The sequence below is a fragment of the Octopus bimaculoides genome, chromosome 3 (genome assembly GCF_046866305.1).
Source record: "Octopus bimaculoides isolate indiv1 chromosome 3, ASM4686630v1, whole genome shotgun sequence".
NCBI lineage: Eukaryota > Metazoa > Mollusca > Cephalopoda > Octopoda > Octopodidae > Octopus > Octopus bimaculoides.
Window position 1 is genome coordinate 70,004,333 of NC_142930.1, and position 15,488 is coordinate 70,019,820.

Consider the following 15,488-nt stretch of genomic DNA (forward strand, 5'->3'; position numbering starts at 1 on the left):
AATGGACAGACTGGTTGATAGATAGATAGATAGATAGATAGATAGATAGATAGATAGAAAGGTTGATAGATAGATAGATAGATAGATAGATAGGTTGATAGGTTGATAGATAGATAAATTTCACTTGCCATTGATATTTTCATTAGTTATAAACATGTATGGAAGCACAGTTTCTGTTTATTGGTTCCTCTCTCAGCTAACTCATTTTAACCACTTAGTCAAGACAATTTAAATAATTCTTTGTTTTCAAGCAGGCCAAAATTTAATCATAAATAGAAGTTATTTAATTATTTCCCATTTTTCACATGTGCAACTTTAACCTGTTACATGGTGATAACAACTATTCTAGTTAAGTGGTAGATTTAATATGTTACCTGGTTTAATATCATCACCACTTGACCCTTGGATGTGTTTAGTTTCAGGACAACTATGTCCTGTTTATCGGGTCTTAGAGACCTTGTAAAGAGGCCACAAGCATTGTGCTTCCTTCCTGACTCAGTGTGTGTATGTGTGTGGTGTGTGTGCACGTCATGCGTGTGGGTGTGTATTTGTGTGTGCATGCATGCATGCATTCTGTCAACCAAATTCACTTGAAATGCATAAGTCAATAGTAGAATGCTCACCTGGGTGCCATGCTGTAGGTTTGAACCCACAATCGTGTTTCTGAAATGAACTTCTGGACCACATAGCCATACATGTAGCTATACACACACACACACATTTGTATATATATACATATGTATAAATACATATATGTATGCATGGCTCTATAGTTATAAAGCTTGCTTCCTAACTGGGTTCACACCTTGGACAAAGTGTCTTATACTATAGCCTCAGACCTACCAAAGCCTTGGGAGTGGATTTTGGTACTGAGAAACTAAAAGAAACCTCTTGTGTGTGTTTTAGTGTCTCCTTGTCTTGACATCACTTGAAGCAGTTTCATTGATTTACAGTAGTTTGAAAGAACAGGTGAGGATTGGTGGTACAAAGGGGATCTGGCTGTAGAAAATCTGCTTCAAATAAACTTGTATGTTAAATAATGATTAGATATATAATGCACAATATATACATCAGAAGAACTGAAATAAATCTAAACATTAGAAAACCTCACTTTTGGTTAAATATGTTATTGATATGGAAAACACACAAAGAGGGAGTCTCTGATGGACTGGTTAATGATTTGTTTACTGCTCCTCAGAGATAACATACTATGCTCTCTTCCTCAATCAACAACATAGGTTAGCTGCTTATACAAAGCTGTCATAAATAAGGCTAGCTCTGTTTTGGATTGTCTGATTTGCATATATATGCTTTTAACAGCTCATCATTAAAGAATTAATGTTTTCTGAAAATAGTGTTAAACAAGTGAAATAAATTATGCATTACAAAGCTTCTTTGGGTTAAATAAAAATGTGAAGAAAAAAGAGGTACATAAGTATGTATGTTTCTATGCGTTTATCATACTTATGTGTATGTCTATATGCACAAATGCAACACACCCCTTTTAAATACTCCTCACACACACTTAGTTGGAAGGGGGCTTTTTTTTTTCTTTTTTCCTTTCTTTGATCTTTTCCTCCCTTACAAGTTACCTGACAAAAGGCATCCAGTACACATTGTAGAGTGGTTAACATTGGAGAAGGATGCCCAGCCATAGAAAACATGCCAAAGCCTATTGTCGGTGCAGCCTTGTAGTTCACCAAAACTTATCAAACTGTCCAACCCATACCAGCAAGGAAAACAGAAGTTGCATTTATGTATCTAAGACATTGTATCCATTCACCGTTAGACGGTGGTGAGAGGGACACACGCACACATGTATATGTGTGTGTGTGTGTATACAACCTTCTACGAAGTAAGTCATGTATACAACTTGAACAGACACATCAGCACATAAACATACGTTCACATGTACGTACACACAGACACGTCTACACACCTAAATACTCACATACATACATATGTACATATATACATACGTACGTACGATATATATATATCATGGATTGTTACTTTCTCAGATGCAGCACGGAATTTTGTCAGTGATCAGGTCGCGATCTCAAAGCAACGAAAATATTTTGGCAAATTAAATTTAAATGTTGAAGTGAATCGAACGGTTTTTGTTTTGCAATTGTTTTTGTTTCAGCACATGATCTCAGATCAGGTCACTTGCTATGCAAGTACATCTTCGTAATATATATATATATATATATATATATATATATATATATATATATCCTCTTTCCAAGGATTTGAGAAAATCTTGTCACTTGATTGGGGTTTATGTAGTCAGAAAACAGTGACAGGGTTTTAACTAATTCTCCTTCAAATGCTATTTGTTTTAGACAAATTAGTAAACGCTCCCACACATACACACACACACACACACAAGAAAAAGAAAAGAAGATATCAGAGAATGTTCTAATGGCTCCTCCTCCCCCACCCATTCCCACTAGATTTCAGTTTCCTTTACACAGAATCAACAACCTATTTCAGTTCAGTTTCCTGTCTCACAAGTTTTATTCATCTCTCTCATGTACTCTTAGATATTTCATTTCTTTCAATGATTATAAATAGCAAGCCATCTTTTATAAATATAGCTTCATCTCTTCCCCCCCCCCACGCACCTCTATATACATTCGCTGCCACACCATCACCCTCTCTCCCTCCCATTGACACATATGTTTAGTGTCTATTTATAGGCCTAGCTCTCCTCTGTTTCCTGCTATCTAACCTATTATTGCTCAGGTCAGCTAATTTACACACCTATCTGCACTTAGTTTGATCAATCATCATTGAAGCCTGTTTAAATTTGCAGCTGCTTTTGCCCCCCACCCCCTCCTTTTTAAGCTCTTTTCTAAATCTAAGTAAAAGATGTCATTTCTAGCTCCAGTCTTTCTTCTCCACCAACCTTGTTTAGATGTGGTAGAGGCTAGAGGCTTCTTAAAACCAAACAACAATGAATGAATTATCTTAGATTTTGGCAGATGTCTGTGGTAATATTAAATTAAGAAATAATTCATTATAGCTTAAATAATTGTTTACTTTTCAAGCTGCCTCTTCCATCACCACTACCACCACTGCTGCCCCTGCTTTTACTACTACTACTACTACCACCACCACCACCACCACCACTGCTACTACTATAGTTACTGTTTTCCTGAACTGGCTAGTTGTCTATCACTTCTGCCTTGTCCCACTAAACACATCAATCTTTTCTCCTTTTGCCATCTCAAACCATCACTTACCAATCCTTCCTCCCCTTAACATTAACCCTCTGGAATAGAATTCTTTCCACCACCACCACCACCACCACACCACACCTATATTTTTTCAGCAGACATTAATTTACAAATGTTGAAGATGAATATAAATGCAGGATCAATCTCATTTGTGTTGCAGGGTATAGAGGAAGGCTCCATAGGTCAGAGGTATTGCTCCTTTCTACCTAACACATAAAAATGGTCAAAATTAGTGTCTTGATTGTTACAATTAAGGTTAATAAGGAAATAGAAACGTGAATCAGTGTTTAATAACTTTTATCAGTAGACAGGTACAGCATAATGGGTATAAACATCTGCCAGAAAGACATTTAATAGATGATATATTGGTTATGTGACTGTCTCTTTCTTCCGTTCAGTTGTATCACTCATAGTTTTTATCTTAACCCTCTAGCTTTCAGATTATTCTATTAAGTGTAGTGTTTATTTATTCAGATTGTTTTGAATTAATCATGCATTAATCTTGCAGCTTCAAGATTTCAGTGATGCGATTGTTTATTTTTGAAATAACATTTTAGAGTAGGTGTGAAAGATCTAGCCAGTTTAAACATAAAACAGGTAGATTATCTGGGCCAGATATGGCCAGTTTTAAATGTTGATGGGTTAAGGATGTCAAGAAGCAGATGATATCGTGTTACTTGACTGCAGTTTTGTCAATAACATGGTAAAATGATACAGTAACTAAATGATATTAAAAAAACCCAGCATTTGCAAATGTTAAAGATTTTAACAAGAGATATCAAAGATATATATATATATATATATTAGTTAACCCATTTAAGTTTGAAAACTTAGTTTATCCTGTGATCAGAGCTTAATTGTTGAGATAAAATATTTATTTATCTTTCAAACTAGTAAAATAAACAGTAAAATAGTACTTTTTACTTGTACAATAACAGTAAATTACTTGATATCATGTAATCAGTTATCTCCTTCAACACTTTATTTTTAATTCTTTAGTATACAGTATGATTTCCCAAGTTTATCAGTAGGCAAGTTTCTCTCTCTCTCTCTCTCTCTCTCTCTCTCTCTCTCTCTCTCTCTCTCTCTCTCTCTCTCTCTCTCTCTCTCTCTCTCTCTCTCTCTCTCTCTCACTCTCTCTCTCTCTCTCCCTCTCTCTCTCACTCTCTCTCTCACTCTCCCTCTCTCTCTCTCTCTCTCTCTCTCTCTCTCTCTCTCTCTCTCTCTCATTGATATTATTAGCTGAATGATACTGATAGTCTTAGTTTAAAATATCTGGGCTATCCTCATTTAGGAAGCAGGATAATGAACAAGAATATCATTGCTATCAGTATTTGGGAATGAAAGGGGTCTTATCGAGGTGATATCAGACATATTTTTGTGTGGTGTATCAGAATTATCATGCCGGGGGGGGGGGGTGTCTTTGATATGAACTAGATGGTTTTTAACAGATGTTACTGTGTAAGAGAGGTATCAGGCAATGTCACTGTACATCATCAAGGATTTTAACTAGCAGAATGAGTTCAAAGATATTACTGTGTCATATCAAGAATATTACTTTTGTGCTATCAGATATATTAATCCCCATAGCAATTGATGCAGACTTGTCTGAGTAGTTGAGAACTCCACTTAGAAAGTAATTGGTTTTGGGTTCAATTCATCTCCTTAATAAAATCTCTAGCAAGAGTCTTTTGCTATATTTTACTGTAGCAACAGGTTGGCAAATGTCACGTGAACACATTTGATATGTAAAAACTGTGTGTGTGTGCATGTGCCTGCAAGCATGTGTATGTACGTGTTTGTCTCTCCTACTAGCTTGTCTTTGTGTTGATTTGTTTACCTTCCCCAATGAGGTCAGTTAAACTTTTCAATGCAATGCCCCAGCATGACCTTAATCCAGTGACTGAAACCAGTTACAGAGTATATCAGATATATGTGAGGTATCTAAGATCTAGGATATCACATGACATCCTAGGTATCAATGACAATACTAACTAGATATCAGAAGTATCTGGAATACAAGTATATTAGGGGTAATACAATGTTGTGTACCAGGAATATTGTGTAGGGTATCAAGGATTTTAACCCTTTCACATTTAAACTGGCCATATCCGACCGAAATATTTTACATGTTTTATGTTCAAACTGGCCAGATCCAGTCCCTCTCACCTTCCCAACAATGTCATTCTAAAAATAAACAATATCATTGAAATCTCGAAGCTATGAGATAATGCATAATCAATTATACTGAAGAGATGATATGGTGGAAGCTACTGAAGGGTAGATGTAGTGGAAACTGTACTGAAGGAGAGGTCTGGTGGAAACTTCTGGTGCAAGGGATGATATAGTGGAAAACAGCAAGGGGTGGTTGTAGTGGAAACTGTATTGAGGGGATGATGTAGTGGAAAATAACAAGAGGTAGATGTAATGAAAATTACAGAAGGGTTGAGATAGTGGTAACAACTGAGTGGTAGATGAGGTGGAAATTGTACTCAGGGAGGGGTATGGTGGAAGAGGTATGAGGGAGAGATCTGGTACAAACTATGGTAAACGGGTAACTACAAAAAGCAGAAGCAGAATATTTGGGTCCCATTTGTAAACCTTCTCTTGGCATTAGTTTTTTTGGGTTTTTTTTCTTTTTTCTCAAATAGACAACCAGAATTTGTTCAACTATTTCCACTCACTACTTACATTTACCCTCTAATATTATCAAAATATCGCTGATATTCAATTTTATTGATTTCCAGAAGAAATGCTTCTAATTCATGCCTTTGATCTCAGATGTTGTTCTGTAATTTATTATTATATTGCATATTCTATATTTTGTTTTATATTTCTTTTATTACAGCGCATTTGGAATTGCTTCCAAATGTACCATGCCTGCATTTCGGATGCATTTACGAGCCCATGGATGTATCACTAAAATATTCACTGCTTTGCACGATGCCTCTTCCAATCCTGTAAGTGTAATATATATATATATATATATATATATATATATATATATATATATATATATTGTTTTTTCATATATCTGAGAGGGAAAAGAAAGTTTTCTTCAAACAATCTTCACTTTTAACTTCAATGTATTGCAGCTCAATTAAGAACTTCACCATTTTTAATACATTTTTACAAAAATGGTTATTCTGGTAATTTTCTCTTTCTTTTCAGAATTAATCAAGTTATTTATTTTTTTTTTTCTTATTGGTACATGACTACGCAAGAATCACATGAAAATTCTGCATTTTATATATATATAGTTATTTAATAAACAGAATATATGTTTTTATGTACTACTATTAGTTTCATATGTTTTATAACATGTCTGGTGTCCCAGCACAATCATCAGGCACTGCCCTTATGGCATAAACTAAAAATAGGGTTAGAGAAAAGTGAGAATGAATTTGCTTTAGAAAGCCAAGTGCAGAGGTATATAGTGTAATGTTCCATAATGGTAAGACCAACAAAAAAAAAAGTACTCCATCTGGTGAGAGATAAATATCATTTTATAAACACAGTATGTTATTTTGTGCTACTATTAGCTTTCTACTGGGCTTTTTACAGCAAATTCATTTTCCCCTTTTTTTTCCCTCACCCCATTTTTAATTCGTTGTGCTATGTGGGCAGTGTCAGATGATTGTGCTGGGACACCAGACATGTTATAAAACAATGTTTGGCATGTTCTCAGCCTATGAAACTAATAGTAACACATAAAAACATATATTGTGTTTATCAAATAATATTTATCTCCCACCAGTTGAAGTACATTTTTTGTTGATCCTACCATCACAGAGCAGTACACTATACATGTGTGTGTGTGTGTGTGTATATATATATATATATATATGATGATGGTGATATATATATATATATATATATATCATCATCATCATCATCATACTTCCATTTTCCATGGGTTAGACAGTTTGATAGGAGCTGATAAATGCAGAGCTGTCCAGGCTCCAATTGTCTGTTTTGGCATGGTTTCTATGGTTGGATGCCTTTCCAAATGCCAATTCCTTTACAGAGTGTACTGGGTGTTTTTTAAGTGGTACTACAGCACCAGTGATTTATACATAGCACCAGCACAGGTGGTCTTAACATGATGTGTGTGTGTGGATGGGTATGTTGATGCAAACAGGAAAAATAGAACTCAAAATATGAGTATATCATAAGAGGCAACTAAAAATGTTGGCATCAGGAAGGGCATCTAGCCATAAAACATAGCATTAAAAATATCCTGTCTAACTCATGCCAACCTGGAAAAGTGGACATAAAAAAAAAAGATGGCAATACAATATTAGAGTCAACAAATCACTTAATAGTTTTCGTTCTTATGTTTTACTGACTGATATTTCATCTCAGCATACCATTGATTCTTTGGTGAATGGTGATGCCAGAATTTTTCAAATATTAACAATCCTTAAACATATATCTTCTGCAATAGGTATTCATAGTACAATTGGATGCTGTACCAAAGCAGTTTTTCATGGGAGCACTTTATTACACTGTGTTGACACAGAATGCTCTAAATTTTCCAGTAACAGCTATACATCTAACTGTACACATGTGAAATACTTTAAATGTATATGCATGAAGGTGTGTGGCTTAGTGGTTAGGGGTATTTGCCTTATGAATGTAAGGTCGCGAGTTCAATTCCTGCTGACATGTTGTGTCCTTAAGCAAAATATTTTATTTCCCATTATTGTTCCAGTCAACTCAGCTGGTAAAAATGAGTAGTACCTATATTTCAAAGAGCCAGCCTTGTCACACTGTGCCACACTGAATCTCCTTGAGAACTATGTTATGGGTACACATGTCTTTGGAGTACTTAGCCACTTACATGTTAATTTCCCAAGCAGGCAGTTTCATTGATCGGATCAACTGGAACCCTCAGAGTGCCAGTGCCATATGTGCATGTGCACTTGTGTGTGCGGGTGGTGGACTGCTCTTTTGTAAAAGACAGATAAGGATGCTTCAGCACAGATTTGTTTATAGTGATCAAATGTTTGTGTTGTACCTTAAGCTCACTCCCTCCATCAGATCGACATTTCCTTGTACAGAGGTGTCAAAGTGATTGCAGTACAACATGAAATGAAGTATTTTCCTCAAGAACACAACAAACTGCCTAATCTGGGAATTGAAACCACAATCTTACAATCATGATGTAATAAGTAAACCCCTGTAGATAACAGCACTGCTGTGTTCCATTCTCCCACACTACCCACTCTATGGATTTTTTTTTTTACATTTAAATTCCATCAATGCTCATAGTATTTATTGAACAGTTCTCTTGGATTTGAAACAAGAAGAAAAGCAGAATTCATTGGCCTGGTGTATTAGACAATATAGATTGTTACTGACTGATATTGTCACCATTTATCTGATAATAATACATAGATTCATCTAGTGCAGTGACTCTCAACCGGAGTCCATATGATCCCTAGTGAGAGCCATATAAGATTTGAGTGGTGTGGGAGGTCTGTGCAAGCAAAATAGTAAGTTGGGGATTCACAGTAGAATATTAAGGGTCCATAAATAAATTTTGCTCTAGATGTATTTATGACAAGAAACAGCAAGGTTCCTTTCTCTAAAGTAGTTCAACCTACACAAGTTATTGTGTGAAAAACAAAATAGGAATTTTAAAGGAAGTATCTCTAAAACTAATTTTTAAACATCAAATGGCTATGGGGCGGGGACACCAGAGTAAAATAGTAATCAAAGGAGTCCATAGGTGAGAAATGATTGAGAACCACTGATCTAGTGCTATATGTATTCGTAGGTAAAATGCTATCTATAGTTACATTTAGATCTGTACATATCATGTGTACACATCATACAGAGCTGTACATAGTGTGATAGGATTGTACATGTACACTTCCTCTTTGGGTTGTAGTATGTTGAGTGATACATGTTTATACTATATACACTGATGTGTTGAACTGTACATATATGTTCACCTTATATGTAGTAGTGCATTGTGTCCTACCTGTGTGTTTATATTGTATATATATATAGTGATATATTCAGTACTGTATGTTTGTTTATACTGTAGAATTGGTGCAGTGAAGGCACATGGCTCAATGGTTAGAGTGTTGGGCTCACAACCATGGAGTAGTAAGATCAATTCCCTGGACTGGGCTGTTGTATTGTGTTCTTGAGCAAGACACTTTAATTCATATTGCTCCAGTTCACTCAGCTGTAGAAATGAGTTGTGACATCATAGGTGCCAAGCTGTATCGGCCTTTGCTTTTCTTAGGGATAATATCAGTGACATGAAGAGGGGAGGCTGGTATGCATGGGCAACTGCTGGTCTTCCATAAACGACTTTGCTTGGACTTGATCCTCTGAAGGTAACTTTCTTGGTGCAATCCCATGGTCATTCATGACCGAAGGGTTTCTTTACCTTTTTTTACCCTTTAGAGTTGGTGCTTGATCCTACAGCTTAGCTGTCCCCACAAACTGAAAATATTGTTGAAGTTATTGCTACCACACTAAAATGTTATTCTAGGTAGCTCCGACACAGAAGTGTTCATAACTACACCTAACAATATTGATCAAGACTGCTACTAACATTATTTACCCATCCATCCATCTTCTCTACCTATACTATTCCTGGAAGGGTCACGGGTGGTAGGGTAGAGACGTTAGTCATCTCCTCCATAAAATACTATCAGAAGTAACTGCCATTAGATTTTCTAGCTGGATGCCCAAGCATGACCATGGATATTATCCAGCCATCTCATTGTTGGTCGACTCCTAGGTCTCCTGCCAGTCAACTCAGCTAGAAGAATCCTCTCTTACATTTGATTTTTTTGTTTTGGTTTTTTTACCCTGTGATGTTCTAAAATAGTAGTCAAAGGGGTCCATAGGTGAGAAATGATTGTCCATCACATGTCCATAGCACCAAAGCTGTGACCTCTCAGTGCATTGAAGTAGTGTCTCAACCTGAAGAGACTCCTTGATCCCTGTCAAGTAACATTACTCCAGAGATCCTTCAGAAGAAACCTCATTTCTGCCACTTGTATTTGCAACCATGCTCTTTTGGTCAGAACCCAATATTCATCATCAGCATCACCATCATTGTTTAATGTCTGCCTTCCATGCTGGCATGAGTTGAACAGTTCAACAAGAGCTGGCCAGGCAGAAGACTACACCAGACATCTGTGTCTATTTTGGCATGGTTTTTATGGCTGAATACCCCTCCTAACACCGACCACTCCATAGAGTGGACAGAGTGCTTTTTACGTGACATGAGGACAGGCAAGGTCAGTTTTGGCAAGGTTTTTACAGACAGTTTTGACCAAAGCTACATCTGATAAGACATTATGGTTATATCTGGCAGTATCAATCATAGTATTGATCATAGTTACAACAGTCATAAGTGCTCATAATAACTAACATTAGTGCTTATAGCTACATCTGACACAAGCTCTCAAAGATACATGTTGTTATAGTTACAACTAGCCATATTGATCTATTCTTATACAAGAGAAACTCTCAAAGCAACACCTTATGGTAAAGTAAAGTTACCTTCTGGAGTCATACCAACTCATAAGGGCCAGTTTCATGGCATATATATTCCCTCCCTGAATCCAGTCCGTTGCAGGATTACTCATTTTTGCCAGCTGATTGGACTGGAGCAACATGAAATGAAGTGTTTTGCTCAAGAACACAACATGTTGCCTAATCCAGGAATTAAAACCACAATCTTATGATCATAAGTTCAACACCCTAAACACTGAGTTTCATGTCTTTACTGGGAGGTATCGTAATTCTAGCTAAGAATATTGATCATAGGCATAGGAGTGGCTGTGTGGTAAGTAGCTTGCTTACAAACCACATGGTTCTGGGTTCACTCCCAGTGTGTGGCACTTTAGGCAAGTGTCTTTCCACTATAGCCTCGGGCCAACCAAAGCCTTGTGAGTGGATTTGGTAGACGGAAACTGAAAAAAGCCCATCGTATATATGCATATGTGTGTGTGTGTATATGTTTGGGTGTCTGTATGCCCCCCCCCCCCACATCCCTTGACAACCAATGCTGTGTTTACGTCCCTGTAACTTAGTGGTTCGGCAAAAGAGACCGATAGAATAAGTACTAGGCATCCAAAGAATAAGTCCTGGGGTCGATTTGCTCGACTAAAAGTGGTGCTCCAGCATGGCCACAGTCAAATGACAGACAAATAAAAGAATAACTGATAGTAATTAACCCTTTCGTTACCGTATTTATTTTGAGATGCTCTGTGTTTCTTTCAGTTAACTTTAAGTATAACAAAGAATTTAGTAAAATAACTTAGTTATCATTAAGCTAGTATTAGGAACATAAATTGTGACTAAGGTTTAGTGGAAGATTTTAATTCAAAACTTATGAAAACAAGACATTTGTACTCAGAGCCAGAGCCAGTTTCAGCCGGATTAGTAACGAAAAGGTTAACCATAGCTACCAGTGACAGGTGAGATCATTGCTACATCTGACAAGTTGTAGATGTTATTGATAAGATTGATCCTAGTTGCATCTGGGAAAAGTGACTGGTTATATCAGACAGACAGTGTTATAGGTTGTAACTTGATCCCATTGATTTTTAGTTACAACTGACAGGAGTGTTCATAGATAGTGTTTATCTCAGTTACACTTGACAGTGTTGATTATCACTATATTTGATCATGGTTACTGCTGACAGAAGATGATAAAGAAGTGAAAGAATGTTATAACATGATAATATTGGAAGTAGTGAACAAGTGCAGTTAAGAAAATTAGCCTCTTCAGTCTGGTAAGATAGTTTTGGGTAGAACCTAAAATTAATTGACAGTTAAGGGATCAGGTAAATATTTAGTTTTAGAGAAGGTGTTACATAAAAGCACCCAGTTGGTGCCACATTAAAGCATCCATGCAGTGCTACATAAAGGCACCCATTTAGTGCCATGTAAAAACATCCATTTGGTGCCACATAAAAGCAACCATTCAGTACCATGTAAAAGTGCCCATTCGGTGCCACATAAAAGTGCCCATTCGATGCCACATAAAAGTGCCCATTCGGTGCTACATAAAAGTGCCCATTCGGTGTTACGTAAAAGCACCCATGCGACATCACGAAAAAGCATCTGTACAATGTCACAAAAGCATCCAGCACATTCTCTATAGTGATTGGCATTAGGAAGGGCATCCAGCCATAGAAACCATGCCAAATCAGACTCGCGTCTGGTGCATCCCCCCCCCCCCCCAGCTTGCCAGCTTTGGTCACACCATCCAACCCATGCCAGCATGGACAACAGACAGTAGATGATGATGAAATTAACCCTTTAGCATTTAAACCAGCCATATCCAGCCCAGGTATTCTACCTGTTCAAACCAGCAGGTGTGATCTCTCACACCTATCATTTTAAAAATAAACAATCGTATCATCAAAATGTCAAATCTATGAGATGATGCATGATTAACTAAAATCAATGTGAGTCAATAAGCATTACAGCAATGCATTCAACTGAGTAATCTGAATGCTAAAGGGTTAAACTGGCCATATCAGGTCCAAATATTCTGCATGTTTTATGTTCAAACCAGCCAGATTCAACCCCTCACACCTACCATACAATGCCCTTCTAAAACTATACAATCACATTACTGAACTCTCGAAGCTACAAGATAATGCGTAATTAACTCTTTAGCATTCAGATTTCTTTATTGAATATAATGTTTAATTATTCACAATGTTTAGAATTAATCCTGTATTCAAGATTTCAATGATGTGATAATATATATTTGGAATGACATTGTAAAGTGGGTGTGAGAGGCCAGTTCTAGCCAAATCAACTGGAATAAATAAAGAATACATTTAACAGAGTAATCTGAATGCTAAAAAGTTATACTATCAGAACTGGTGAATTGATAGAAATGCTTTCTGAACCAACTAAGACGGAGATTTAATCATTGGATTGTAGTAGTGTATGTTCTTTTAACATTGTTTTATAGTTGTTGCTAGTATTGTTTAACCCTACCTCAGCCTTGACAAAGCAAGCCTCAGGGATCAAAGATATTAACAGCTCTTGACTAACCTGCCAGACATAGTCAGTCAAGGACTACATTATCCAAGGTGTCTTTGCTTGTCATTAAAACAGTAGGGAAGTCATGAGTGAACACTGGCCTCACAGGACTTTCTGAATGGCATGCCTAATCAAAAATTGCAGATCAAATTACCATACCGTCAAATAAGTATCAATTCAGTAGTTGTATGCTGTCAACTTAATGTGACAGTCCCCTGAAGGGAATAATACTACTGTTGGTTCGACCTAGGAAGCTGCACTGCTTCCTGTCAAGGCCGACAGGAAGCGGTGCAGCTTCCTAGGTCTAACCAACAGTAGTATTATTCCCTTCAGGGGACTGTCACATTAAGTTGACAGCATATAACTACTTCATCGTATCGCTACTGCATAAATTTCTCTGAGAGATTTAGAAATATATTATTTATAAAAGTATCATTTCTTTTATCTTGATTGTTACTCTATTTTGACAAAGGGCTCACCTGAAATGGGAGTCTACTGCTTTTCTTTTTTTCCAGCTTACTATTTCTTGTGCTCAACTTTTGTGTTTACACTTTGTCCATTATTTTTCAAGTGTTTGTCTACCTGTTAGAACCTCACATTACCCATTTGTCTGTCTTTTATTCCTCTCATCCCATTTATGTTTTTTTTACATACTATACAGGGATTTTTATTTTTATTTTATTTATTTATAATGTAACCATTGATGGTTACAGATGATGTCTACATAAAAGATGTACAAATTGTTTTTTTAAAGTCCTGTTCTCATTGAGCTGCTGCTGTTGCAGTATTTTGCTAACATAGAGCACCAGTTGATGACATTGATAATGTTGCTTGCAGCCAAAACCAAATCATATTATGCTAAATTTTAAAGTGAATCTATTTTGGAACTCATTGTTATTCATATTGTATTTTGATTCCCATACTCCATCAGACATTTTGTATTATCAAACATGCAGGACTATTTTATAGTGTCCAGATATGTTGGAAGTATTTCATTAGCAACTGGAGTATTTTCTTATAACCACAGGCATGTGAAAATATCTTCTAATGTCTAAACATAATTGGGAGTATTTTTCTAAATGTGCTGGCATGTTAGAATGTGTTCTAATGAACTTACATATTAGAGTGTATTATGATGCTCAGACAGAGCCTAGTTTTTAGTGACTAGATATGCTGGATTTGTTTATACTGACATCATCATCATCATCATAATCATTTAACATCCATTTTCCATGCTGGCATGAGTTAGACAGCTTGACTGGAGCTGGTAAGCTAGAGAGCTGCACCAGGCTCCAGTCTGTTTAAGCTTGGTTTCTACAACTGGATGCCCTTCCTAATGCCAACCACTCTATAGAGTGTACTGGATGCCTTGGGTGCCTTTTATGTGTCACTGGCATAAGCACCTTTTATATGTCACCGGCACAGGTGCCTTTTATGTGTTACCAGCACCAGCCACGACCACGATTTCAATTAGTGTGGCACATCTTCTCAGGCACAGCAGATTGTCAGAAGTCTCGATCACTTGTCATCACCTTCCTGAGACTCAATATCCAGAGATCATATTTTTCCACCTCATCCCATGTCTTCCTCAGTCTAAGTTTATTAATACTGTACTGTGCAAAATACTGTAAAATAGAGCTGCCCAGTAAACTGGTCTGGTGGCCCACAGGAGTTTGACGTTCCTACTTGTAAATTTGTACAAATTATAATAGGTTCCACTCCACCAGTGTCTAGAACATTAATGTTGTACCTGCATTACCTTCAGGTCTGTGGATTGGCAGAACAGTTATATACTTTGTGGTAGTTATTCTCATTGTCCTTTACGTTCTAAGTTCAAATCATGTTGAGGTCAACTTCATCTTTCATTCTTTCAGAGTTGATAAAAATAATGCTGGGTTTGAGTTAATTCGTTACTGTTTCCTCCAAAATTCTAGCTTTGTGCCGATGTTAGAAATCAGTATTATGTTTAAGAGTATTGGATTAATAGAATCAGTAAGTAGAGTGTAAGGCTTACAGCATTTAGTTATGATTTTTACATTGAGTTCAAATCTTGCCACGATTACCTTTGCCTTTCATCCTTCCAGGGATGATGAAATAAGTACCAGTCAATTACTTTTATTGATATAATTGCTTGTTCTCTCTCTCTCTCTCTCTCTCTCTATCTAATGTGTTATCTTTTGTCTGCATTAGAAATCAGTATCGATATTC

General features: G+C 36.6%; 1 protein-coding gene across 1 annotated transcript in view; it reads left to right on the forward strand.

Annotated features, from left to right (window-relative positions):
• Positions 1-15,488, forward strand: part of LOC106877404 (wings apart-like protein homolog) — a 215,924-nt gene that overhangs the window by 150,731 nt on the left and 49,705 nt on the right. The window contains exon 6 of the mRNA XM_089349203.1: positions 6,091-6,202. Coding sequence (XP_089205329.1) covers positions 6,091-6,202 — 112 coding nt within the window. The remainder of the gene's footprint in view (positions 1-6,090; positions 6,203-15,488) is intronic.